Genomic DNA, 26865 nt, shown 5'->3' with positions numbered 1-26865 from the left:
GAATATAGCTGTGGTATATGTAGATCACCTTATTGGAGAACAACTTTTATATTAAAAATTCCTATGATTATTATAATTATACTATATAATTTATAATATATAAATATATATATTTCAACTTTAACTTGTTAATATATACAGGTTTTTTATTCAGAAAAAGAGATGTTTTGCCTATAACTGCTGAGTACAATATTCAACAATTAAGAAAGAAATGATTATAACTTGGAAATATTTCATTTAATAAGTAGCCTGTATTCATATATCAGAAATACTTAGAATGAAATAAAATATCTACTTTTTTCTATTTCACTTTCTGGACTATTATATATTTTTTATAAGACAAGGTGTAAATATGGAGATAGGTCTCTCTACCCAAACACTGCTTTATCACACTAAGTATCATAACTTATTCTTAGAAGTAAATATTGAAAATAATCATGGAATTACACATCAGTCTCCACACTAAACTGCAAAATCCTTACTATCAGAAAATATGTTTTCTATTTGGTAATCACACTGTAAAGTACAATGCCTGGCTCATCATAAGTAAATTTCTAAATGTTTACTAAATGAATGAATACATAGTATCTAAGGAAAATAATGTGTACCTTTCATCATACACGCTACTTTCTGCTCTAAATAAGGTTTAATAAGCCTGTCCTTCCATCTAAGGTTTTCTCTTCTAATGTCTGTGTGATTATAACTTCATATTTTAAAAAGAGAAGTCCTTAGTTGATAATTAGCAGCAATCAAGAGAAGCTTAAACATGCCATAAAGGTAAAGTTTCTGTCACAAATAATTTTCTTTGTAGGAAATACAACAGCCTAAAGGCACATATCCTGCAGTAGAAGAGTTCTGAGAACCATTTCACTGGGATATTTCTTTCAAGTTAATCTTCCTGGACCAGCCATCCAAACTGAATGCTTAGTATAGTTTCTCTGAAAGGGATGGTCTGTTTTCTGCCATTGAAGCCTGATTGTGCTAATAGCTAATAAGTTTCTTACAATTGAGTTTCTAAATGTCTCAACTGAATCAATCTTTACAGTCAGTCCTATTTTTTTTCTTTTTACCCAAATAGGCATAGTCAATGAGGCAATACCAACAATAATTTCACGTGGATAAATATTACGATCATTTTAGCTGGGTTTTAAAAAATATTAATCTTATCTTTAGTGGATTTTGCAAAATCAAGGGGACCTTGAAAAAATAAAGCTTACACAGTGCAGCCAAAGCATCATCTCAGCTCTAAATGGTACAGAATTTGCGATCTATATAGAAATTTAGAGGCATTAACAAAATTACCCAGGGAATTTAGACCAATTAGAGCCTGTTCCTATTCCCTGAAATGTTGGCAAACTTTTTAAGTTCCTTAAATACAAAGTGAAGACCTAATGTACTTAAGGGGAAGAAATCCAATACAGAGAGAAAAGAGTGCTAACACAAATAGATGTTTAAACGTGTTAGCTCAAGTAAAAAGGTTTCCCTGGGGAATAATTTACAGCTTACCTACTCTGGGTGATAGGACATCTAATTAAAAAGATGCTTTCAACTTCAGAAATCTTCAGATGTTAATTATTTATTAGAAAGCTATAAAATGCTAACAGTGTAAAAAGCATCACAACACCTCCTCCAGTATTTACTTATTCATTTAATGATTTTGAGGATTAAAGTTAACATTATTAATGTCTCTAGAATTTAGATCAATGGTCTTAAATTGTTTTTTCCATCAAGCTATTCCCATTTTCTAAATAATAATCAATATTAAGGTATGTGGGTTATGCACTCATTTGAATTTAGTATTAATTGAATAGAAAAATTCAAACTATCCTAGTTGATTTATATTCAAGTATAAATATAATGGCTAATTTATAATCTATTAAATTTACAGTTCAAATAACAATATTTAGATGTAGGTCATCATTTCATTGCCCTTTTTTGTTAATAACTGAATTTTTAACTAAATGTTACTATTTTTATAAAAATGATATTTATGCATATTTTCCAGGCTAGGTTTAATTTTATGCAATGCTACTATATTGAGATTAGTTTGACTACATAAGATGAAAGACTTCTTGCCCAGATAAAATTAGTTTTACATAATATATATGAAATAATTGTCTATAAATCAAACCATCTAGCAATTACATTAGTGTGTATTTCCAATGATTACTTCTACAAACAACATCATCCACTTTTATAGCCCTTTATAATTTACCAGGTATTTTTACATATCACCATTAATTAAATCACAAAAATAACCTTTTATAGGTAAGATAATGAGACCGAGAGACAGGTGTTAAGACATGACCAAAATCACTTGGATGGAAATGACAGAGCCAGGAACAGAACCCGAGGTTTCTGGTCCTCATTCAGAGTCATGTTTTTCATACTGATGGTTCCTCTTCATACTGATGGTTTCTCTTCTAATGTGAAGAACTTTTGCCACACCTATCTTCTAATTGTCTGAATCTGAATTTCAGTATATTTGTTTTCCTTCCTACCTTTAATTGAAGCATGTGTAAGTGAACCCATAAATGCCCAGAATTCATGAGATGCACACACAGTTTAACCTTTGTAAGGCCAAAAGTACACTGAGAAGGATACAACTAATTCATAATTGCTTTCCTACCACTGATCAATTTTAAGCCAGTGACTAGCCTTGACTTTGGGCAGAGTAAATAGCAGATATACAAAAACCTTCAGTACAGTATCTGTCTAAAGTTTAACAGAGGAACAGAAATAAGTCAAAGAATATTTTAGTTTAAAAGACCTTTGACTTTTTCAGTAACTCTACAAATATTCAGATAGTTGCTCAAGTAGATTTTAGATGAATTTTAAAGATTACCACTAATTGTATGCACAAATACACATTTATATAAAATGATGTGTGTATATATATAGATACACAAATATAAATATATATGTGTAAGACCCATAGTAACCTTAACTGAATAGATAAACTCAAGAAAAAGCTCGCCAACATAAATTATAAATATGAGCTTTTATATAGCAAGAAAATGATCCTCTGGGGATCACGTCTAATAATAACAAAATTTTATAACTTTTAAAACTGGCAAGGTGCCTTAAATGGCCCCCCTCTACCATCTCAGGATGATTAGTGTAACTACCAGAAACTAAAGTCTAGACTCAGCATTAATATGTATTTTAACCTAATGTAGAAAACCAGAAGATTAATACCAATCAGCCACAGTATAGACAATACTGAGGACTGTGTGGAATTTGATGTTAAAACTGTCTTTGTGTAATTTCCTCAGCAAATCTCAGCAGAGGCACTGCTGGCATTTGGCTATAGGATGTAAGTCTATGCCCCTCCAAAGAGCAGAGGAAACAAAAGCAAACTATAAAAAAAAGAAAATGTGAATATATTTATACAGCTTTGAAAATAACAGAATTTTATCAGTCAAAATGAATTATAATAATTATTTAGTTTTTTCGCCCAAATTTTGAATCTTAATAGGTTCTCAAGGCAAAAGAAATTATTTTATTCCTTTTGCTTTTTACGTTACTACAAGACCAACCAAATTCTTCCCCTGCTTTATTTATTTACTTATATTTGTTGATTTATCCCTTGAGTTATGCTGTATGATATTAAATACTAAACTGGTTTTACTTAAATTACTTTCTTTGGAGAAAGAGAAGAATTATATAGATTACACTTTTTAATGAAAGTAACCTAACAATTTTGCAGAAAAAAACCAATCTCAAATTACTTCACATTTTTGTTTAAAAAAAATTAAAGCTGTGTTTTAAAGTGAACTATTTTAGAAGATAAAAATGTACTTTGTTATACAAAAGTGACAATGGGATGTATACTATCTCATATCATTATGATAACTTAGTGTCATTAAAGCTGTGAAATAAAATTCATATTTTATGACAAGACAAGACAAATTCAAACAAAAATTTTCCTCTGCTCCTTCCTCCTCTCCCCCCAACTGTGCCTTGTATATCTGCATTATGCATCGACCAAACCTTCCCCATTGGCAGAAATACCTGCTTAACCATAAAGAGCAACATTTTCCTAGCATGAATAAGACAACTTCTTGAAAATAACTTTCCTACTTGAACTCATAAGGGGTCATATGACACTTAGATCTGGATTATGTCAATAATACATCATTTGATGTACAGCCCTCTGTCTCAAATAACTTAGATAACTGTGCTTTGACTTCTATGGGCAGAGCAGTTCTCAAAGCTTTCTGAGATGCTCTTCCAGGCTTATAATCCCCAAATCCGGCTCGAATAAAATTTTCCATTTCTTTCTTAGATCGACTAATTTTTGTTAACAACGTTCGATGTAAAACAATGGTGTATTCACACGAGGAAATATTTCCAGCCTTATTATTTTTCATACAATTTCACAAACAACTGATGAACACAGACACAATTCTTTCAGAAAGTGTTTTCAGTGGAAGAAATAATGTGTTTACATTCAATTGTTTATACTGGATTTTAAACTAACCACTTGCCCTTGTCCAGATGATCTTCCTCACCAAATTAAGGTTTCATGTTTAAGGAGAGACATACTTACAAGTAAACATACTATGTAATAACTGCCTTGAATAGCTTGCTTATTTTTACTCTTAAGTAGTTTCTTCCTGTCAGAGTGTTGAGCTTTAAGTCCAACAAAATATTTGATCTTCTTTCTATTCAAAATCATTTTTTAAAAATCAAAATTAACCCCCCCCCCAAATTTTCACTTACTTTGCTTTAGCTTCTGCATCTTCATATGCTTTATTAGAAACATCATCCAATCCTCCAATCAAATGCTTGAAAGAGCTGTCAGAGGGAAAACGCAGTGATTAGGATAAATCCTAAAAAGCTGTAACAATGACAACCTAGTCAATGATATATTGAAACAATCCAAAAGGATCTAAATAAAAATGAATTCAAACATTTAATCTAGGCATATTATTAAGAAACATATCAGATAATGATATAAATTGAGAGCAGGGACTTCTTTTAAAGTGCTATGAGATTTTACGTTTTAATTTTAAACCTCTATAATATTAATATATGCAAATAACTGTGTGTTGTGAGTATTATAGAATAAAATAGGCATGAAACATATAGGATGTTTCATGATTTAAATTTAAACGTTGCTTTATCACTTTTACAGACGCCTTTTTTTTTAAACCTATAAAGTGGAACTTGACACTCTGCTGGGGTGGCTGGCTATAAGGGGATTGGAACAGCTATTATCTCAGGCCCTTGGGTAATGATCGCATCTGTGGGTCAGGGTAACTAGAATGATAGGCTAAATACACTAAGTATTTCTAATACAAAAAGGGACCAAAAGAAAATGACTAGACAGAAAGCCAAGGAATCAAGACTTGTATCCTATAGAGTGTCAAATTTTCTGTAATGAATTTATTAATGAAGATCAAAAGAATGAATGCAAATGAAGGAGCAACAGGCAGCAGTCCTTATAAAATTTTTAAAAATATAATTCAGGATAAAATAAATGGTAAATATAATCCCCATGGTTGAGAATAGTTCAAATATGATGATTTTGACCATTGTTCTTAATGTGGTAAAATTCCCCATTTTCCCACAGAATATCTTCTTTATTACTTAGAGAAAGTCTGCTTTTAGAGAAACTCCTTAAGGTAGATGGATTTATATTGTAAAGTAAAATACAATATTTCTTTCCTTATGAAAAAAATGATAATACCTGGTTGATTTCCTGTTTTCATAAATAATATGAAATTTAAGCACAGCGAGTTTGTTATTTATCCAAGATGACAGCAATTTAGTCACATATCCAGAATTATAATTCATATTCTCTGATATGCACTCCTGTCCTTTATAATACTTATTTTTAATACAACCAAATCCAAACATTGTGAAAGGCATTGACAGAGAGGAACCAAAGGGTACTAAGTGGTAAAACCAAAGAGCAATAACTACTAAAACTTAGCTTTTCAAACACATTTGAATATAATAACAAACTGTGTTCTTAGTTAAAGCACATAGTAATTTTGAGAATTCAAATAGTTAAAAAAAATTCTTGTCTTCCTCCTAGTATCTACTTAAGTTAAGCAGATTAGTATATTATCAAAGAATTAAAAGCAAACTAAAAACAAATTGGATAAAGATAGTTTTTTTTGCTTAAGAAAATCTGTTCATCTCTCTGGGTTTGGTTAAAACCATGCAGATCACTTTTTGAAAACACAGTTTGAAATTTCTATTAGCAAAGTATACAAAGCAAAAGCCTATATCTGGCCAATCTATACAGAGTTTTAAAAGTAGAGACCATCTAATCACAGCAATAAGTTTAAAAGTAAGTTTAGCTTGATTGGGGAGAAAAAACAAATTTTCTATGTGGTGCTAATGATCCAATATCTATGATTTTTTTTTTTTTTTTACTGCTAGATGAAAAAAAAAAATTAAGGGAAATGATATGTACTTACAAAAGGCCCCTATCTTGATATGACTGAAAATAATTTTTGAAATAAATTCTGAGGAAAACCCTTTTCATTTAATGTGCAACCAATTTTTTTTTATGGAAAAAAATTTTAAACTGAGAGAAGAAATTAAAGACTTACTCATAATCTTCTAACCACAAATAACTAATAGGAACATCTTTATGTAATTCTTTTTACCTTTTTTTTCTGCATAGCTTTATTGTTGTTTATAGAGAGATAATCATAAAGTAGCTATGATTTAATATGATTATTTTCTTAATTTTTAACTTACTATTGTATCATAAGTGGATACTTTTATTTTCTAAAAACTCCATAAGCAATATTTTCACAGCCAAAGTAACAGGTCCTCCTCATATGTGTACACATGATACAATATCTACTTACCCATCTACACACACACAGACACCAACACACATACATACTCACAAACACATACAGATGAAGGAGCGGGCATGGCAACTATCTACAAAAACATTTATGTGTATACTCTCAATTAGAGATTAAACATATGGAATTTCTTTTTGAAATAAAAATATACAGAATTGTAATCTTGACTTTAAAATTGGAACCATATGTCCTTTATAAATAATCTTTATTTAGAAAGCAATCCTGGACAAATAACATTTTTTGAAACATGAAACAAATGCATTCTGCTAACATTCTAAGTTTCCTCAAACAATAAGTTAACCAGTATACTTATCTAGCCGTTTAAGAAAATGTTGCATTTTCAAGCAATATTAATAAGTTCCAAATAACTGTCTCTATGTATCTCTGCACTGATCAATGAATAATTTAGGATATCTTGATAAACATAATTGACAGCATTACAGAATTTATCACTCCTGGTGCAAGTATGAACTAATTAGTGTTTCATTTCTCCCTCTCACAGACACTCTGTAGGAACACCTGACATTTGTGTGAACCCTCATCAAACAGACATTTGAAAAAGTATTACTATAGGTATTGGATGCCTTTTTAAATATTTACTCAGGTCCTAGGACATTTCTGGACTACTAAAGGAGAAGACTTTTGTTGTTCTAATCAGAAAGGGATTATAATAAAAGGTTTTGAAAACATTAATAACTGAATGAGCAGAAACCATACCATTATTTATCACTTACAACAAATACAGAAGACTAGAGGAAAATCATTCAATTCTCTTCTTAAACTCACAACTCATGTATGAGTTATATTTTAGCACGGTAAAATAAAATAGCCAACTTCACATATACTTGACGTAATTTCAGAATAAATGTAGGGGACATTAATGAGCAAAGGATTTTTGGGCTTTCTTGGTGGTGCAGTGGTTAAGAATCCACCTGCCAATGCAGGGGACATGGGTTCAATCCCTGGTCTGGGAAGATCCCACATGCCGCGGAGCAACTATGCCTGTGTGCCGCAACTATTGAGCCCACGTGCCACAACTATTGAAGCCTATGTGCCTAGAGCCAGTGCTCCACAACAAGAGAAGCCACGGCAATGAGAAGCCTGCACACCGCATTGAGGAGTAGCCCCTGCTCTCCGCAACCAGAGAAAGCCCGAGCAGCACCGACGAAGACCCAACACAGCCAATCAATCAACCAACCAATAAATAAATAAATTAAAAAAAAAGACTTTAGGGTATTTCAACAGCAAAGCTTACTGCACACACATTAAGTATGAAGCACTTTTCTGCTACTTTTCTTGGAATGTAAACTCAAACTTTAACGAGTCTTGATTGAATTTTTTAAGGAGGTGGGTAACATGTTATTGAGTGTATTGAGGTAGAGAGAAAATGGAAAATCCCTCTTATGCTTAATGCTTATAGTTTAAACATACTTGCAAGGAAGAAGGGATGGGAAAGAAAGAGATAGAAAGGAATGAAGGATGGAGAGAGGATGGATGGAGGAAGGGAGGAGGGAGAAAGGGAGGGAAGAGAGGAAAGACGAAAAGGAGGGAGGGAGGGTGGGAGGGTGGGAGAAATGATGACTCTCACATCAAGAATGGTTTTCATAGAAATTTTCCTTAAGAAATATCAGTTAACAGGGCTGCATTTCTCATTTGTCTGTTTTAGAACATTATAGTGACAGTAACTCAGTGGGTAATAATTTCAGTTATTAAGATGTTTTCATTATTAAGCCAAAACATCCTTCTGAAGGGAGCTGATTACTCAGTGGTATGTCTAAAACGTGCATAATTTTGTTCTTTGGTTGTGATATGATGAGACTTCATCTAAAGAGAAACAAGCTATTATATTATTAGAAAGGCAGTTCGAATATCAGAGATCAGCATTACCATGCTGCTAAAAAACAATAGCATTTATATTTCACTTCAGAGTTTACAAAGCACTTTTTATATTCATAAATCATGTATGTGTTCAATAATACACAGTAGTCAATTTAGTCCTCCTATCTCCTATCCCCTATTAAACTATATTGTTTAGGAATCTTGTATACAAATGCTTAAGACAGAATCTTTTCAAATTCAAAGTAGGATGGCAGAAAATCTCAAAACTTATTTGAGAACACTCTCTTGATTACATCCTTAAATAAAATGGTAATCTATACTTAACAGCTAAAGATTATAAGTCAAAATAAGTCAAAAGTGAAATCTTAAACCAGCAAGTATTGTAAATACCTCAACAGTGCTAAGCAAAACGTTTGTCACGCATTATCCGAACTCTTACATAGCTCTTTTAATTTGACAGGTGTATATGATTAGAGCCCATTAGACTTCCTTACCATGAACCTTGGATCAATCCTTTAAAATGTGTTTATTTAAAGAAAATAGAAATCCAGGGTCCGAAATTAGTTGGGACACTTGTTACTTAGCTAAGTCCAAGATTTAGAGGCACCCTTCATTATTTTGCTTCATTTATTGAAAAAATCTATTAATTCACTTTGTGGCTTCAAGTAAAGGCTCTTGTGTTTGTTACATTATTTTGTTTGTTTTATTTTCAGCTATCAGTCATTAGTGGTTTATACTATCAAGTAACATATGAATACATTTCTTTAAAGGGAAAATGAGCCTCAAATACAATAAAACCAACCAACATCTATATTTTTTCAGTTATCCACCCCTCCATTCACCCATCCACCCATCTGTTCATCCAGGCACACATACGTATTTATGCAAGGCCTACAATCCATAAAGAAGGACTCAAGCTACTGTGGATCATACACAGAGAATAACATACACACTCAAGGAATTTACAGCCTCATACTAGAGAAGAGAAACAAACAATTATAATACAAGTTAAGAGGTGAAGAATGGCTGAATACTTAGAAGGAAGGCTTTAGTGTCTACTAAAAGAATGTCATCTACTCAAAATTATATATGATAGTAGTTTCAGGAAAAGCAGTGACAATTTTATGAGCAAATAGTTTTCCTACCAATATTTTTAATTCTGCACATGTTTACATTTGCAAGTAATTTTCACACATTAGTGCCACCATCCAAAACATAATTGATAAAGTGGAAAGAAGGGAATGGAGAGAAGAGAATAGGCTTTTATCCAGGGAAGCCCTTCCTCCCCTCATTTTCCAGGCTTTTTTTTTTTCACATTAGCTGGAGTAAACCAGCAGATACCCAGATTATGTTTGTTTTGATTTTCCTTGCCACTCGTGCATGGTAGAGTTCTTAGCCAAATATAGGGTGTTGGGTTTGGCATATTACCTTCAAAAATCTGAAACAAATCCCCTTTTTCCTAGTCCCCTTTGGTCCCAGCCAATGTTCTCTTTCTCTCTCTTAGGAATTATTAGAATTTCCTTTTTATCATTATTATTATTATTATTACCACTCTTGTCCTTACAGAGTAGGCAGGTAATCTTTTAAAAAATTAAGTCCGATCTTGTCACTCCTCTATGACCTCTCTGACTGATTTCTCTCCTGCTATGCTCCCTTTGACTAGAATACATCAAGCTTGCATCTGCCTCAGGGCCTTTCTGCTTGGAATATTCTTTCTCTAGATCTTTGCATGGCTTTTTCTTAAAGCTGTTCATGTCTCACTGAACTGTGTTCTTTTCAGACAGCTCTTCCCTGACCAACCACAACAAAGTAGCCCTTACCTCAAACCCTAACTGCTGTTACTCTCTGTCACTTTAACCCCTTTTATTTTCATATCAGTATTTATCACCTGTTAGAAACTACTTTGTTTAAATATCTGTTGTCTTTCCCACACTACAATTAGTTTCAGGAGATCAGGGACCTAGGCTTATTCATCAATAACTCTTTAAGAACTAGAATATTGCCTGGTGTATAATAGAAATTTGAAACAAATTAATGGATAAGTGGGTAGACGCATTCATTCATTTACTCATTCATTCATTTATTGTTTGACCAGAAGAAGACAAGAAAATGCTTAAGTTTTTTGAAGCAAAGTTTTATATAAAATTCAAATTTTATGAGTTGAAAGTGTGCGCCTCTTTGAGCATTCACCTATAGGAATGATGAACTTTTAGGACAAAGGTTTAGTCAAAATGAACTCATCATGTATATTTTGGGTTCTAATGAAGACAAACATTGCTATAAATATGGGTGAAAGTGGTTTGCAACTCTTAGCAATTTATCATTGAACTATATATGAGACAGTAATTTAGGGTAATTATTTTAGCCTATAATGGAATTTATATCCATGAATCCCAATTGCAATTAAAGTGAAAGAAAGAATTTTAAAATGTAGCACAACTTTTATTTTCAATTAAAAGGAGATTAAAATCAAGTCTTATGCGGTAGGTTAGCCTCTTGGGTTATAGAGAAAAATATGCTTCGAAGTAGAGACTGCCCTAGCGTGCCAAATTCATGTTTCATTTCCTCCAATTTCCTATTTTCAAAGCAGAATCTATGGCAATAGTGGATATTTTGTGTATTCAATGTTTTTCAAGCTATTTACTTAGAAATTATTTAAAATTTATAAAATTTATATTTTAATGAAAATTTTCTAAAAATAAGTAGGCCACTTTATTAAAAACAATAAAAATCCACAGATGATATATTTTAGTTTATGTAGATGTATCAATTATATCAGATATCAGTTAAAACAATCTACATTTTTTGTAACTATTTAAAGATTGCCTCTAGAAAACTTTGGCTAAGAAAAATGGTGTGTGAACATAAAATATTATGAAAGTCACTGATTTTTTTTAAGTAAATTGAAAATAGAATGCTAAAATGCTAGGAAGGCACAATAAATCTATTTCAAAATATCTTTTTAGTATACTTATTTATGCCTTGAAACTTAAATAAAGACAGCATTAGTCTCTACTAAAATATTTTTACTAAAATATTTTTACAAAAATCAGTCTGTCTGGACTTTTAATTTCTGATCTATTCTGCTCTTTTTATTTCTTCTAAAAATCATTAGAAGCTAAGAGATAAATATATCCTTTAATGTCACAAATTAGTGATCAGAAAATCTTGTAATAACAAAAATATCAAGACATGAAAATAATAACTAGCATGTGTTAGGAATTATACAAACTATTTCATGTGAGCTTACCCTTTTTACAGATAAAGCAACTAAGGCTAAGTAATTACCCAAGCTTATATGACTAGTAAGTATCAGCATGAATTTGAATGGAGGCAACCTGACTCTAACACCCATAATACCAACCATTACTCACATCATTTTTATCTCCCATTATGGAAAGCTGAAGCCAGCTGGTTAATAGCTGGGGCTAGAATCTGATATCAAATATCTCCTTTCTTTCACATCCTCCTTTTGTGGTCAATCCAATTCTTTAAGACAACTAACTTTTATTGTAACAGATCATCTTATTTGTTCTTTTGCATTATATCTATAGAAGTTCCAATTAGGAAATATATTAGTCTGCTAGGGATGCCCTAACAAAATACTACAGACTGTATAGATTAACCACAGAAATCTCTTTTCTCACAGTTCTGGAGGCTGGGAGTCTAACATCAAGGTGTCAGCAGGGTGGGTTTCTGGTGAAACCTTTCTTCCTGACTTACACTGTCCTTACATGGCCTTTCCTGTGTCCTCACCTCTGTGTGTACAGCCTCCTGATGTCTCTTACTCTAATTATAAAACACCAGTCCTTTTGGATTAGGGACCCACCCCAATAGCCTCATTTAACCTTGATTACTTTGTAAAGGTCCTATCTCCAAATAGTCATATTGGGGGTTAGGGCTTCAAAATTTGGATTTGGGAAATATTCAGTTCATAATAGAAAGTTTCATGAAGAAATATGAACTGCAATTTAGAAGATACATCTTCTTGTGTATCTGGGCTATTTAAGAACTTTTTTACTTGTAATTTTTGAGAAGTTCATAAAACTTAAATTCTTGGTTTCCATTTCTTACCCTGGACCTAAAGTATACTGACACTATCATTGTATTTCTCTCCCAGAGAAAGCACCCCAACTTCTTTCTAAAGCAAATACCATCTTCATTACCCCTGATCACAAACTCTATCATTACTCTCCTCTGGACTCCTGCTCCATCAATGACAACAGTTCTTATCATTCCACTGTTTCCCTTTAGACTCTTCCTTTCAGTTTAGAATGTTCTCTCCAATCCTAAAACATAAAACCATCCTTATGACTAAATAGTCAATTTGAATAAACTTCATTTCCTATCTCTCATACTCATTTTACATTTAATTCTCAACCTACTGCAACCTTGCATTCTGTTCCCATTTTTCTTTCACTCTTACTACAATTTTTCCCTCAGAGTTATCGCTTATCTGCTGTTAATCCCAGTGGTCTCTTTCCAGCTCCAATCCTCAGTGACCTACCAGGAGTCATGGCCTTGCTGGCCTTCTCTGGTTGTGGCCATGAAACAGAAACTTGTGCCAGTGCACTGAACTACTCCATTCTTTCCCGTGATTCTCCTGTTCCTCCTCTACGCCTCCTCTCAGCATGTCACACATACTTCTTCCTTTCCTATCCCTTAAAGCTAAGTACTTACCCAAATTATGTCCTTTGCCCTCTTTTTCCACTCAATTGACTTATTTTTCTTAAATATTTATTGTTAACAGCATGTTCAGTCTTGTTTTTTACCGGCATCATCTCACTGAAATCTCACAACAACTCTATGAGGTAAGTACAATTATCCCTACTTTATAGAAGCTTTACAGCCTGTATTCTCAAACTCAGCACTACTGATGTTTTGGAGCAGATTAATTCTTTATTGTAGAGCCTATGCTGTGCACTGTAAAATATTTAGCAGCTTCCCTCACCTTCATCCACTAGATATCCTTAGAAAACCCAATTGTGACAATAAAAAAGGTCCCCAGACATTGTCAGTGTCTCCAGGTTGAAAAAAAGAAACAAGAGATGAGGCTTGGAGAGATTATGTAATTTGCCTGAGACCACAGAGCTAGAAAGCGGGAAATGTGGGATGTGATACCAGGTAGACTGATCTTCAGTAGACCCTAGTACTTTTTTTTTTTTTTAAAGCTCTTTATTGGACTATAATTGCTTTACACTGCTGTGCCGATTTTTGAGGTACACCAAAGTGAATCAGCTATATTTATAGACATATCCCCACCCTCCCACAACTCACTCACATCCTCCCTATCCTGGCCCTCCAAGTCATTACCTATCATCAAGTTTATCTCCTTATGTTATGCAGGAACTTCTCAAGAGCTATCTATATTTTACACTTGGTGGTGTATATATGTCAATGCTACTCTCTCACTTCGTCCCAGCTTCCCCTTTGTCCCCCCCACCCCACCCTGTGTCCTGGAGTCTGTTCTCTACATCTGCATCTTTATTCTTGCCCTGTCACTGGGTTCATCAGTACTATTTTTTTTTTGGATTCCATATATATAAGTTAGCATACAGTATTTGTTTTTCTCTTTCTGGCTTACTTTGCTCTGTATGACAGACTCTAGGTCTATCCACCTTGTTACAAATAACTCAATTTCATTCTATTTTATGGCTGAGTAATATTCCATGGTATATATGTGCCATATCTTTTTTATCCATTCATCTGTTGATGGGCATTTAGGTTGCTTCCATGTCCTGGCTATTGTAAACAGTGCTACAATGAACACTATGGTACATGTTTCCTTTTGGATTATGGTTTTCTCTGGGTATATGCCCAGTAGTGGGATTGCTGGGTCATATGGTAGTTCCATTTTTAGTTTTTTTTTTTTTTTTTTAATTTGAAGATCTAATTGGCTTTATTAAAGGGTTCATGGACTGGGCAGCATCCCATTTATCAACTAGAAAGGTGCACAGAGTTGTACAAATAGAAGGTTTTCATAGGAAGAAGGGTGGGCCAAGGGAGCTATTAGGGGAAGGAAAGGATTATTTTAAAATCAGGATATCTTCTTTGGGGGCAGGGCGGAGGCATTGGATAGCAAGGACTTATGAAATTGATTGCCTCGTCTTCCTCTGGGAGATGGAGAGGACCTACATAACAGATTACCTCTTTGATGCTGACCAGAAAATTTCAGACTGGTTGATTAAGATTAATTTTTATAGGTCAAAACTGCAGTTAAGTCTTGGAGTCAAATGATTCCCTTTTGGGTCTATTGCATTTTTTTTTTTTTTTTTTTTAATTTCTTGGCTTCATTGGGTCTTTGTTGCTGCATGCAGGCTTTGTCTATTTGCGGCGAGTGGGGGCTACTCTTCATTGCAGTGCGTGAGCTTCTCATTGTGGTAGCTTCTCTTGTTGTGGAGCGCGGACTCTAGGTGCGTGGGCTTCAGTAGTTGCGGCACACTGGCTCAATAGTTGTGGTGCACAGGCTTAGTTGCTCCATGGCATGTGGGATCTTCCTGAAGCAGGGATCGAACCCATGTCCCCTGTATTGGCAGGTGGATTCTCAACTACTGCGCCACCTAGGAAATCCCAGGTCTATTACTGTTTTTAAGGAAATATATATGACGAAGAACACTTTCTTTAAAAGCTTAGAATTTATGAAGGACTCAAAGTTTGCAAAAGAGAAAATAGAAGCAATTTTTACAAGGGTGTTGATGAGAACATCCGTATCCCAGTTTTGCTTAATTTCAGACTCTGACCTCTATACACTGACTTTATCAGGGCACTAGAAATTAGATAGTGTGTCCCACTGGTACACATACCCACACTGCCAGCGTGGAATAAATAAGCTTTCACATGGATGTTTTTTAAAAATAATAATCTTTTATAAACACCATTTATTTTTAAACTTGCCAAAACCTTGCAAGGATTAAAATCTAAGGAACCTCCAAACTGTTTTCCACAGTGGCTGTTCCAACTTACATCCCCACCAACAGTGCAGGAGGGTTCCCTTTTCTCTGCACCCTCTCCAGCATTTATTGTTTCTAGCTTTCTTGATGATGGCCATTCTGACTGGTGTGAGGTCATACCTCATTGTGGCTTTGACTTGCATTTCTCTAATGATTAGCGATGTTGAGCATCTTTTCATGTGTTTGTTAGCCATCTGCATGTCTTCTTTGGGGAAATGTCTATTTGGATCTTCTGCCCATTTTTGGATTGGGTTATTTGCTTTTTTGGTATTAAACTGCATGAGCTGCCCTAGTTTTTTTTTCTTTTATTTAAAAATACTTTATTGCTAAAAAATGCCAAAACAATTACAATAGTAGCATCAAAGATCACTGATCACAGATTACTCTAACAATATAATAATGAAAAAGTTTGAGCTATTGCAAGAATTATCAAAATGTGACACAGAGACATGAAGTGAGCAAATGCTGGAAAAATGGCGCTGAGAGATTGACACAGGGTTGCCACAAACCTTCAATTTATAAAACACACAGTATCTGGAAGCACAGTAAAGTGAAGTGCAATAAAACAAGGTATGCCTAAACTGACAACGAGACTCCTGACCAGATATACCATGGATTTTGGTGCAAATAATGATGTGAATGATTTTTTTTTTTCATTTGTATAATATTCTTTTTTCTTTTTTTAAGAACTTTTATTGAGATACAGTTAACATACAATAAACTGCATATATTTAGAATGTACAATTTGGTATTTATTTTTGTATTAGTACTGTATATATGGCAATCCCAATCTCCCAGTTCATTCCCCCTCAACCCTCCCTACTTTCCCCACTTGGTGTCCATATGTCTGCTCTCTACATCTTTGTCTCCATTTCTGCCTTGCAACCCGGTTGATTCGCACCATTTTTCTATATTCCACGATATTTGTTTTTCTCCTTCTGAGTCACTTCACTCTGTATGACAGTCTCTAGGTCCATCCAGGTCTCTACAAATGTCCCAGTTTCATTCCTTTTTACAGCTGAGTAATATTCCATTGTATATATACATACCACATCTTTTTTATCCATTCATCTGTTGGTGGACATTTAGGTTGCTTCCATGTCCTGGCTATTGTAAATAGTGCTGCAGTGAACACTGGAGTGCATGTGTCTTTTTGAATGATGGTGTTCTCTGGGTATATGCCTAGAAGTGGGATTGCTGGGTCATATGGTAACTCTATTTTTAGTTTTGCAAGGAACCTCCATACTGTTCTCCATAGTGGCTGTATCAATTGACATTCCCACCAACAGTGCAAGAGCGTTTCCCTTTTCTCCACACCCTCTCCAGCATTTACTCTTTGTACATTTTCTGATGATGCCGATTCTAACCAGTGTGAGGTGATACCTCATTGCAGTTTTGATTTGCATTTCTCTAATAATTAGTAATGTTGAGCAGATTTTCATGTGCCTCTTGGCCATCTATATATCTTCTTTGGAGAAATGCCTATTTAGGTCTTCTGCCCATTTTTTGATTGGGTTGTTTGATTTTTTGATATTGAGCTGGATGAACTGTTTATATATTTTGGAGATTAATCCTTTGTCTGTTGATTCGTTTGCAACTATTTTCTACCATTCTGAGGGTTGTCTTTTCATCTTGCTTACAGTTTCCTTTGCTGTGCAGAAGCTTTGAAGTTTCATTAGGTCCCACTAACTTATTTTTGTTTTTATTTCCATTACTCTAGGGGGTGGATCAAAAAAGATCTTGCTGTGATTGACGTTGAAGAGTGTTCTTCCTACGTTTTCCTGTAGGAGTTTTATAGTGTCTGGTCTTACATTTAGGTCTTTTATCCATTTTGAGTTTAGTTTTGTGTATGGTGTTAGGAAGTGTTCTAATTTCATTCTTTTCCATGTAGCTGTCCAGTTTTGCCAGCACCACTTAATTGAAGAGGCTGCCTTTTCTCCATTGTATATCCTTGGCTCCTCTGTCATAGATTAGTTGACCATAGTTTATCTCTCGGCTTTCTATCCTGTTCCATTGATCTATATTTCTGTTTTTGTGCCAGTACCATACTGTCTTGATCACTGTAGTGCCCTAGTTCTTATATAATACGCTAATTACACTTTTCTTTAAGCTCTCTCAGAGACAAAAATTTATTCTTAAGATTTTAGTTAGGATGCTCAGGCCAATGACTTTCAAATCTATATCTCCATCCTTGAACTCTCCAAATCCATAGTGCCATCATGTCACTCAGTGTCATATGCATATTTCACCAGCACCTCAAGGTCAACTTAGCCGTAACTGCATTAACTACCTTCCATAAGACTTGTAGCTAAGTTCCCGGTCTCCCTTAATGGCACTATCATTTAACCAGGGATGCAGGCTAGAAATATTGGTGATATTTTTACCCAAACTCATCACATCTCCACTTTTACCCAAATTCATCACGTCTATCTTTGTAAATCTCTCCTAAACTGGTTCCTCCCTGTCAATGCTATTTCCATTGCCTTATTCAGGCTATTGAGACACTTCCTTACCTCAAAAGCATCATACGTGGTTTCTCTGCCTCAATCTGTCCCACTCTACTCTTTTAAAAAGAGTCTTCCAACAGAATCTAGCTTCCTACTTAGCACTTCATTTGTTGGTATAAAAGCAACCACTTATACATGGTGTAATAGATAGGTCATGGTCTTGGAGTCAGACCATCCCTGGATTTCTAATCCCACCGTGTGGCTCTGAAAGAGTCACTGAGTCTATCTGATTCACCGTTTCCTTTTCTAGATTTTTTTATGTCACCTTTCCCCACGGGACTATGAAGATTAACTGAGATGAAAGAATATTAAAACAAAGAGTGGGTGAGGGATAAATTAGGAGTTTGGGATTAACATATATACACTACTATATAAAAACTAGATAACCAACAAGGGCCTACTGTATAGCACAGGGAACTATACTCAGTATCCTCTAATAATCTATAAGGGAAAAGATCTGAAAAAGAATATCTATCTAACTATATACATACATATATATGTATCAAACTGAATCACTTTGCTGTACACCTGAAGCTAACACAACACTGTAAATCCACCATACTTCAGTTTAAAAAAAGAGTATGTTTATAAATATAGAATTAGAGGGGAAAAGGCAACTAATCTTTGCTTTACATTTTAACAAATGACAGACACATGATTTTGAATATAATATGTATTTTTTTAAAGTTCTATCAAATTATTTGCTTTATCATTAACATCGTATAGGAAGCATGATAGCTCAGCTGTACGAGTATTGGTTTCTTCTGTATTAATAGGATAAAATTGTCCTATTGGGAATTACTTCATGTAAATACAGGAAATAAAGCTCTCACAAAATTATACAAAAAATATATAAAGCAACAGCATCATATTGAGAAAATTCACACACTAACTCCTCTGAACTCTTCCCTTCTCTATCATTGAGTGCACTCTATATAATCTATGAATTGGGACCTTCTCACATCATAACTTTTGGTCCACATTTTAACTAGTCACATAGATAATTTCCATTTTTTCCTGTCTATTCGTCCTTTTCAGGTACCTTGTTAGCCTTTACTCTTTACTTCTGACATTTCAGAAAAAGCTTATTTGAGCTTCTATATACTCTCACAATTTTCTGAAGCCTTTTAAATATGTTTATTCTCTTCCAGGACAAAGAAGCAATTGCAAAAGTGTGAACTATCTTCTAAGTTTTAATTGTCAATAACTAAGCTCCATATATCAATTAGATGAATAAATGTCAAACTAACTGTCCTAGGATGATGACATATTTCATGCATGCCCTGGGCTGATTTGCCCCATCATGTCTTTTAAGATTATTTCAACCAAAAAATCAGCCTGGTCAAGTTGCAGTGCAACAGATGTTCTCATACATTGCCACTGGGGAGTAAACTGTATAATGGTTCTAGATATGTATATTATTTGAAGGCAAAAAAATATACGATGGAGAAAAAATCTCTTCAATAACTGGTGCTGGTAAAACTGATCAGCTACATGTAAAATGTGAAATTAGAACATTTTCTCACACCATATACAAAAATAAACTCAAATGGATTAAAAAATCTAACTGTAAGATTGAAAACCATAAAACTCCTAAAAGACAACATAGGTAGTATACTCTTGACATATGTCTTAGAAATATTTTTTTGGATCTGTCTACTCAGGCAAGGGAAACAAAAGCAAAATAAACAAGAGGGACCTAATTAAACTTAAAAGCTTTTTCACAGCAAAGGAAACCACTGACAAAATTAAAAGACAACCCACTGAATAGGAGACAATATTTGCAAATGATGTATCTGATAAGCAATTAATATCCAAAATATATACAGAGCTCACACAACTCAATATCAAAAAAACAAACGACCTAATTAAAAATGGGCAGAAAACCTGAATAAACATTTTTTCAAAGACATACAGATGGCCATCAGGCACATGAAAAGATGCTCAACATCGCTAATCATCAGGGAAAAGCAAATCAAAACCACAATGAGGTATCACTTCACAGCTATCAGAATGGCTATAAAAAAAGACAACAAATAACAAGTGTTGGAGGATGTGGAGAAAAGGGAACCCTTGTGCACTACAGGTGGGATTGTAAATTGGTGTAGCCACTGAGGAAAACAGTATGGTGGCCCCCCTGCCAAATATAGATAGAACTGCCATATGATCCCACAATCTCACTTTGGGGTATTTACCCAAATAAAATCACTAACTGGAAAAGCTATATGCACCCCAATGTTCATAGAAGCATGATTTATAACAGCCAAGATGTGGAAGCAACGTAACAGTCCATCAACAGATGAATGGATAAAGATGTGATATATATACACAATAAAATATTACTCAGTCATAAAAAAGAATAAAATTTTGCCATTTGCCACAATATGGGTGGACCTGGAGGGTATTGTTTTTTCCCCTGATCATCATACATCTCATCCTGATCCCCCTCACATGGACGCATTTAATGTGTTAATATCTTCCTAAACTCTGGCACTAAGCATTGAGCTCAGTATTACAAATGCAGTCTGGTCAATGTTGACTACAGGAAGGTTATAACTATCTATTGTCTCAACACTATATTGTAACCTAAATTTCAACTTTTTATAGTTGCAGCCAACTCAGGGCCACTGTACTACCCAACTCCAGGGGATAAAAATATAATCTATAGTTACATAATCCTCAACTCCAACCTGGCCTCTGGGTCTTGATCAAGAAACGTCTCCAAAAAACATGTTTGCTCCCCTCTGAATCAGATGATTAGAGGTGTTCTTGAATACCTGGAGGGTATTATGCTTAGTGAAGTAAGTAGACAGAGAAGGACAAATACTGTATGATCTCACCTATATGTGGAACCTAAAATAAAAAGTAAGCAAATTAACATAGCAAAACAGAAACAGATTCACAGATACAGAGAACAAACCAGTGGTTACCAATGGGAAGAGGAGTAGGAGGATTAAGGGGAAGAGGAGTAAGAGGCATAAGCTACTAGGTATAAAATAAGTATAATACAAAGATGTAATGTACAGAAAAGGGAATACGGCCAATGTTTTATGATAACTTTAAATGGAATATAACCTATGAAAATAATGAATCACTATTTTGTACACCTGAAACTAATACTGTCAATCAACTATACTTCAATGAAGTATTTGAAAATAAATTACATTTTTTTTTTACAAAGAAATCTTTACAAAATAAAAAAGTAAAATGAGCTTACATGGGTCTAAACACTTTTAAGAAACAGAGACAAAGAGACTCAACTTCTGCTCATAAGATATTTTTATTAACATGGTAAATAACTAATGTAGTGTGGTAAGGCAGTATGATGTAACAGGCTTGAAAACAGAGAGAATTAGGTTCAAACACTATTTCTCTACTTATAAGCCGTATTGTTTTGTGATATGATAATTCAGCTCTCTAGAGCCAAGTTTACCTTTAAAATGGAGGATAAAAAGTATTCTTGTCATGTTTGCTGTGAGAGTAATTATGTACATGTGTGTACTTATCAGGCTGTCTATCCATCTCAACTAGCTTTGTGATTGGCACATGCGTTCAGTAAACGACAGGGCAAATTTATCTATCTGTATACCTATCTTACTCTACCTATCCATCTATATGTGCACATATATGTATTATTTATGCTACTGCTATATGTGGGTAAAGTAGGAAAAAAAATTAGGCAGTGTGATGTCACTATTTAAGGTAATATACTGAAATCTCAACAATAGTTACCTTTGAATGGCAGGACTGTATATTTTTCTGTGCTTTCCAATTTTTCTCAATGAGCTGCTAATAAGTTTATAATCACCTGACACTAACTATATAAAAAGGCAAAAACAAATCAAAGAGAGAAAAAAAAATCAAGGCTGAGAGAATAATGCAATAAATAAAAGTTCCCACTTAGCCCAAGTTGGTTTCTTATCTGAATTAAAACATACTATCTCTAGTTCACCTGAGAGGACAACATCATCTTTCTAAACTACCAAATCATAATTTGTCTTTGCTAGTCTGGTTTCTGTTTTAATATTAGTTTAATTACATGATTGCAGCCGGGCGGTGCATAATATGATGATTACACATCATCCAAACTAGTCAATTCTGAAAGGTCCTCCTTTGTACGTAAAGCTTAGTCTGAGAATAAGATTTCACTGTTATTGTAGCTGATGCTAATCCAATTCATGTGACTATGCTGTGAGTTTCAAGATAAGCACCAACTGCTAGACATATTGAAAAGAAAAGGAAAGTTTTAGATTTTTATGATCCAGCTGGGCCCGTAATAACCGTCTCACCAGGAAATGTGCCTATTAAAGTAAGCAAAACCACTTAACTCTACCAAAAAAGCAATGTGAATATCTAAAGCAGAATTCGACTTTCAAAGTGAATGATTACACTGTTGATTTTTAAAGTGATTGCTAAGCTTCTGTTAAAAACTGATCCTAGCATCTCCCCTCCTTCCTTTATCTATAGAACACAAGAAGCACTATAATCCTCCTCCCAAATGAACAGCCAAAAACACCACAAAGAGAACTTTTAAAGAGAATTTCAAATATGAAATTTCAACCATTTTTTTAATTGAAAAAATTAAAATTGATTTTTCAGATTCAAAAATTAAAATTTTTCAGATTTTTCTTATTCGTTCACACAACTGGCTTATGAGTTTCAAAGACATTGCTGTATCTAAATAACAGTTTTTAAAACATCTGATGGAAAAAAAGGCAAGCCTCAGAAATATAGAAAGGTTTTAAGCATTAACAGGGAAAAATGAAGTTATTTATTCATTGGTGTAAAACAAAACAATCAATTAACAAAACCAAAGTCGTGACTGTAATATTTTAAAATTAATGAACTGTGAAATCCAATATCAATTTCCATTTATCATCTGATTATCAGGAAAAAATAAAACAACTCATTTCTAACTGCCAATGGACTTCTCCATCTGAATATCTGAATACCGCTTAGTCTGAACTTAACATATCCTTAACTGATCGACCAGTTACTTTCACCTCAACCTGATCTCTCATACTTTTGATCTGTTATAGACATCTGCCACGTCTCCCAAGACAGAAGCACTTCTTTCTTAAGCTCCACATTTAATTATTCCCCAAATCTGCTTTAAAGTTTAGACTCTTAAACTCTAGTGAGCAATCCCTAGGGCTGTTGCTGTAGTCTCCTAATAGTTTCCCTGCTTGAGTTCATCCTATTGGAATCCATCTTCCACTTCCGGCCTTCAAAAGCAAATACAGACTGCAGTAGCCACTGTATTCTGATGGTTCCTCATTGCCCAGAGGATAAGACCATATTCTTCTAGTTTGAGATATTAGGAAATTTCTTTATAATCTGTCCCCATCTCTTCTTTCCAACCATATCTCCCAGCACACCACCTGTCTAGTTCACTGTCCAGTTCCTTGACCCATAAATCCTCTTTTCTTGGCATATTCCACTTTTTACTGTACCATAAAATTTCCAAATTCCTCATCTTTGTGTATGCCCTTCCTGTGCCAGGGGCCGTATTTACCCTCCCTTCTTCACTTGTAAAATCAAACACATTTCTCCATCTTCAGTACTCCACCACCGCCACCCCAGGTTTTTTTTTTTCATACTGAAATGGCAATTTCTCATGATTGTTAATGCATCTGTATTGATCAGGAGTTACTCCAAGGCAGACAGAGACTTTGCTATTTATCTTTATGGCTCTGGACCTGGAATAGGATTTGGTTTGGAATCTGTACTGGTTATTTATTTATTTATTGCTTGTCAGCTCTAAATTCACCCTTTTTGATTGCTCTATTAAAACGGATCTGGGCTACTACATTTCTTTCTTTGCCAACTGGCAATGACACTTTGCCAGGAGAGGGGAGATACTGCAAGAAAAAAGGATTTTGCTTCCTGGCTCCAGTCAGCTTGGCAGGTTCTTGTAGCTTCTGCAGTTTGCAGCTACTACAGCACTTGAAGGCCAGCAATACCAAGCAGCCAGCAGCTTCCCTAGCACACTTCCTCTCAGGTGGTTTTATACCTCACAGTGAACAGCTCTCCCCGGAGCCCTTCTGGCACAAGCTCTACTGCTATGGCATCAAAGCATTTTACCGCCATCTAGCAAGTCACAGTTGTGTCCTTCCCAGCAAGGGTGATTTTCCCCTGGGGGACACTTGGCAACATCTGGAGACACTTCTTGTTGTCAACTGGGGTTGTCGAGAGCATTACTTATATCTAGTGGGTAGAGGTCAGGATGCTACTAAACATCCTACAATGTACAGGACAGCCCTCCACAAAAACCAACTATCTGACTCAAAATGTCAACAGTATCCAGTTTCAGACACGTTTCTCCATAACAAGGCCTAATTTTTAGTCTCAGCAGGGCAGGGTTGAGAGAGGGATGGGGAAAGAGGAGTGTTTTTCTTCAGTGCTCTCTTACAGGCTGGGGTTTGTGACTACTCCTTGTATCTGCTGTATCCTAAATTTCTGCTATGACTTTTTGACTAATCCAGTCACCATCTAAAAATTTTTATCAATGTTTTTTAAACATAAGAATGTGCTAAATTTGATTAATGCTCTACCAACATACTAATGACATTGGACTTCTTTTAGTTTGAATAGAGTCAAGGTTACCAAAGAATACTGTTAGAACCTCAGTGAGTTTGGGACTCAACAAATTAGAGCTGGAAATTATCCATACAACAGGGATAGAAATTGGTAGTACAATATTGATACATTTGCTCCTAAACTCCCCCAGATATTAGATGTCTGAGTGACTGACATAAGGCCAATAACCAGTAAGTTCTATTTGGGTGGATGAAGCAACGGACGACATTCTCAATGAGCTCTCTAGTCAGTAATGCTATATATGATTTCTATAACGACTTGCAGCAGGAGGAGGGTCTACTAGTTTAAAGCAATGGAACAGGCACACGTGATGAAGAACAGTCCTATTCACCTCTTTTTATGAGTCTAAACCATTAATACTATCTCTGGATATAACCCTTTTTTAGTGGCTATGTGCTTATTTTGTAGTTAGATCATGCTTGCTCAGGACATGCTTTAATTCAATTCCCATTATTAAACTGAACCAATATTAATGACTCTCAAACTTCTGGATTTTATCTCTTCTGCTTAATAAATATTTTTTGCAAAGCACACCAATCAATAACAGCTCCATAAAAAAGGCAAGCCCAAACGATTGCAACTGACACCATTCTAGTAAAATGCATCTGTTTTCTCGTGCTCATCCTGCAAATATCCTCACATCACCCCACATTTCTTTCTGGAAAATGAACCAAAGTAAAATCCACTTAGACTGTGGGAAAGGCTGAGGCTGTGAAATATTTTAAATTTATCACCCTATCAGTTGAGTAATGTGACTGCAGGCAACGTGGCATGTGGAGTCCCTATAGTCCTATCATGTTGACACAGAATAACAACCATATAAAGACAAGGAAACAGGTGACCTAGGCGGGGCACATGCCATTGGGTGCATGGGCCTTCATGAGACTGACTGGGTTAGAATTGTGGGGTTAGAAAGGTGCTAGAAAGATGCTGCTGTCACCAAATCCTTCCCACATGATCCCTCCCTTCTCCTTCCATGACACCTGAAATTCTAAAATATTCTGGATTTTCACGATTTTTCAGTGTTCAGGGGTATGTCATCAAAATGCAAATGTCTCACAGAGAATCATCTTAATCTCTAATTAGCTACTACCCAAATTAATGCAAAGCCTGAAGCGAAGTCCTCCAGAATGCAAGAGTGGAATTAAGAAGTGCAAGGATCAAGGAATTCCCTGGCAGTCCAGTAGTTAGGACTGCAGGAGGCATGGGTTCGACCCCTGGTGGAGGAACTAAGATCCCACGTGCCACACAGTGCAGCCAAAAAAAAAGAAGAAGAGAGCTTGTGAATGGGGGTGGGGGGAAGTCATGGGAAAGAGTAGTGCCTGTAGAAGAGTGAAGTAAACAGGATGAGGGAACCAGGGGTGAAGGGCGTCAGAGAAGGGAAGGCAAGTTGACAGATGGCATTGGGAGGACCAACACCGGAAGGCACTTCAAAGCAGTATTCTTTATGTATTTGCTTTATTTAAAAGATAGGCTGAGCACAGCCTGGAAGAAAACCAGAACAAGACCACTGGGGCCAGCAGTCAATTTTTTAATAGTGATTAAGTCAGCAAACTATGATTCACAGACCAAATTCAGCCCATTGACTGCTTCCTATATGGCCATTAGCTGAGAATAATTTGTACATTTTTAAGTGGCAGGAACAAAAAAGTTTCAAAAGATGAATAATACTTCTTGACCTCTAAACATAATATGAAATTCAAATTTCATCATCTATAAACAAAGCGTGATTGGAACAAAGACATTTCATTTATTTGCATATTGTCATTGGTTGCTTTTGCATTACAGTGGTAGAATTGTGTAGGTGCAACAAAGATCACTCGGCCCACAAAGCATAAAATATTGACTATATGGCCTTTTACAGAAAAAGTTTTCCTATCCCTGGTTTAAGTCATGCAGCTATGGCTTCATACTTACATACTCCACTCAGAAAATAAACCTCCTGTGCTTAATACAACCCACAATTTTTTATGGGGAAGTATAGTGATCACCTGTTCCTCCTTGAGCATGAGCCTTAGTGAGCCTCATCCCCCACCAAATTGCCCGTCAGAAACATCTATAACACCCTCCCTGAGAGAAGCTGGAGAAATACTATTTTCCCATATGTTTCCATCTCCTCTGACAGCCTAAGCC

The 26865-nt window shown here is 34.9% G+C and overlaps 1 protein-coding gene across 2 annotated transcripts in view; it reads right to left on the bottom strand.

Moving 5' to 3' along the window:
- The window catches only part of PRKG1 (protein kinase cGMP-dependent 1), a 1182497-nt gene that overhangs the window by 114142 nt on the left and 1041490 nt on the right, over nucleotides 1-26865 (bottom strand). For both annotated transcript variants that reach the window (XM_057734520.1, XM_057734518.1), the window contains exon 9: nucleotides 4726-4800. In XM_057734520.1, the coding sequence (XP_057590503.1) occupies nucleotides 4726-4800 (75 nt within the window). The remainder of the gene's footprint in view (nucleotides 1-4725; nucleotides 4801-26865) is intronic.

The sequence above is a fragment of the Hippopotamus amphibius genome, chromosome 5 (genome assembly GCF_030028045.1).
Source record: "Hippopotamus amphibius kiboko isolate mHipAmp2 chromosome 5, mHipAmp2.hap2, whole genome shotgun sequence".
NCBI lineage: Eukaryota > Metazoa > Chordata > Mammalia > Artiodactyla > Hippopotamidae > Hippopotamus > Hippopotamus amphibius.
This window is presented reverse-complemented; position numbering and strand designations above follow the sequence as displayed.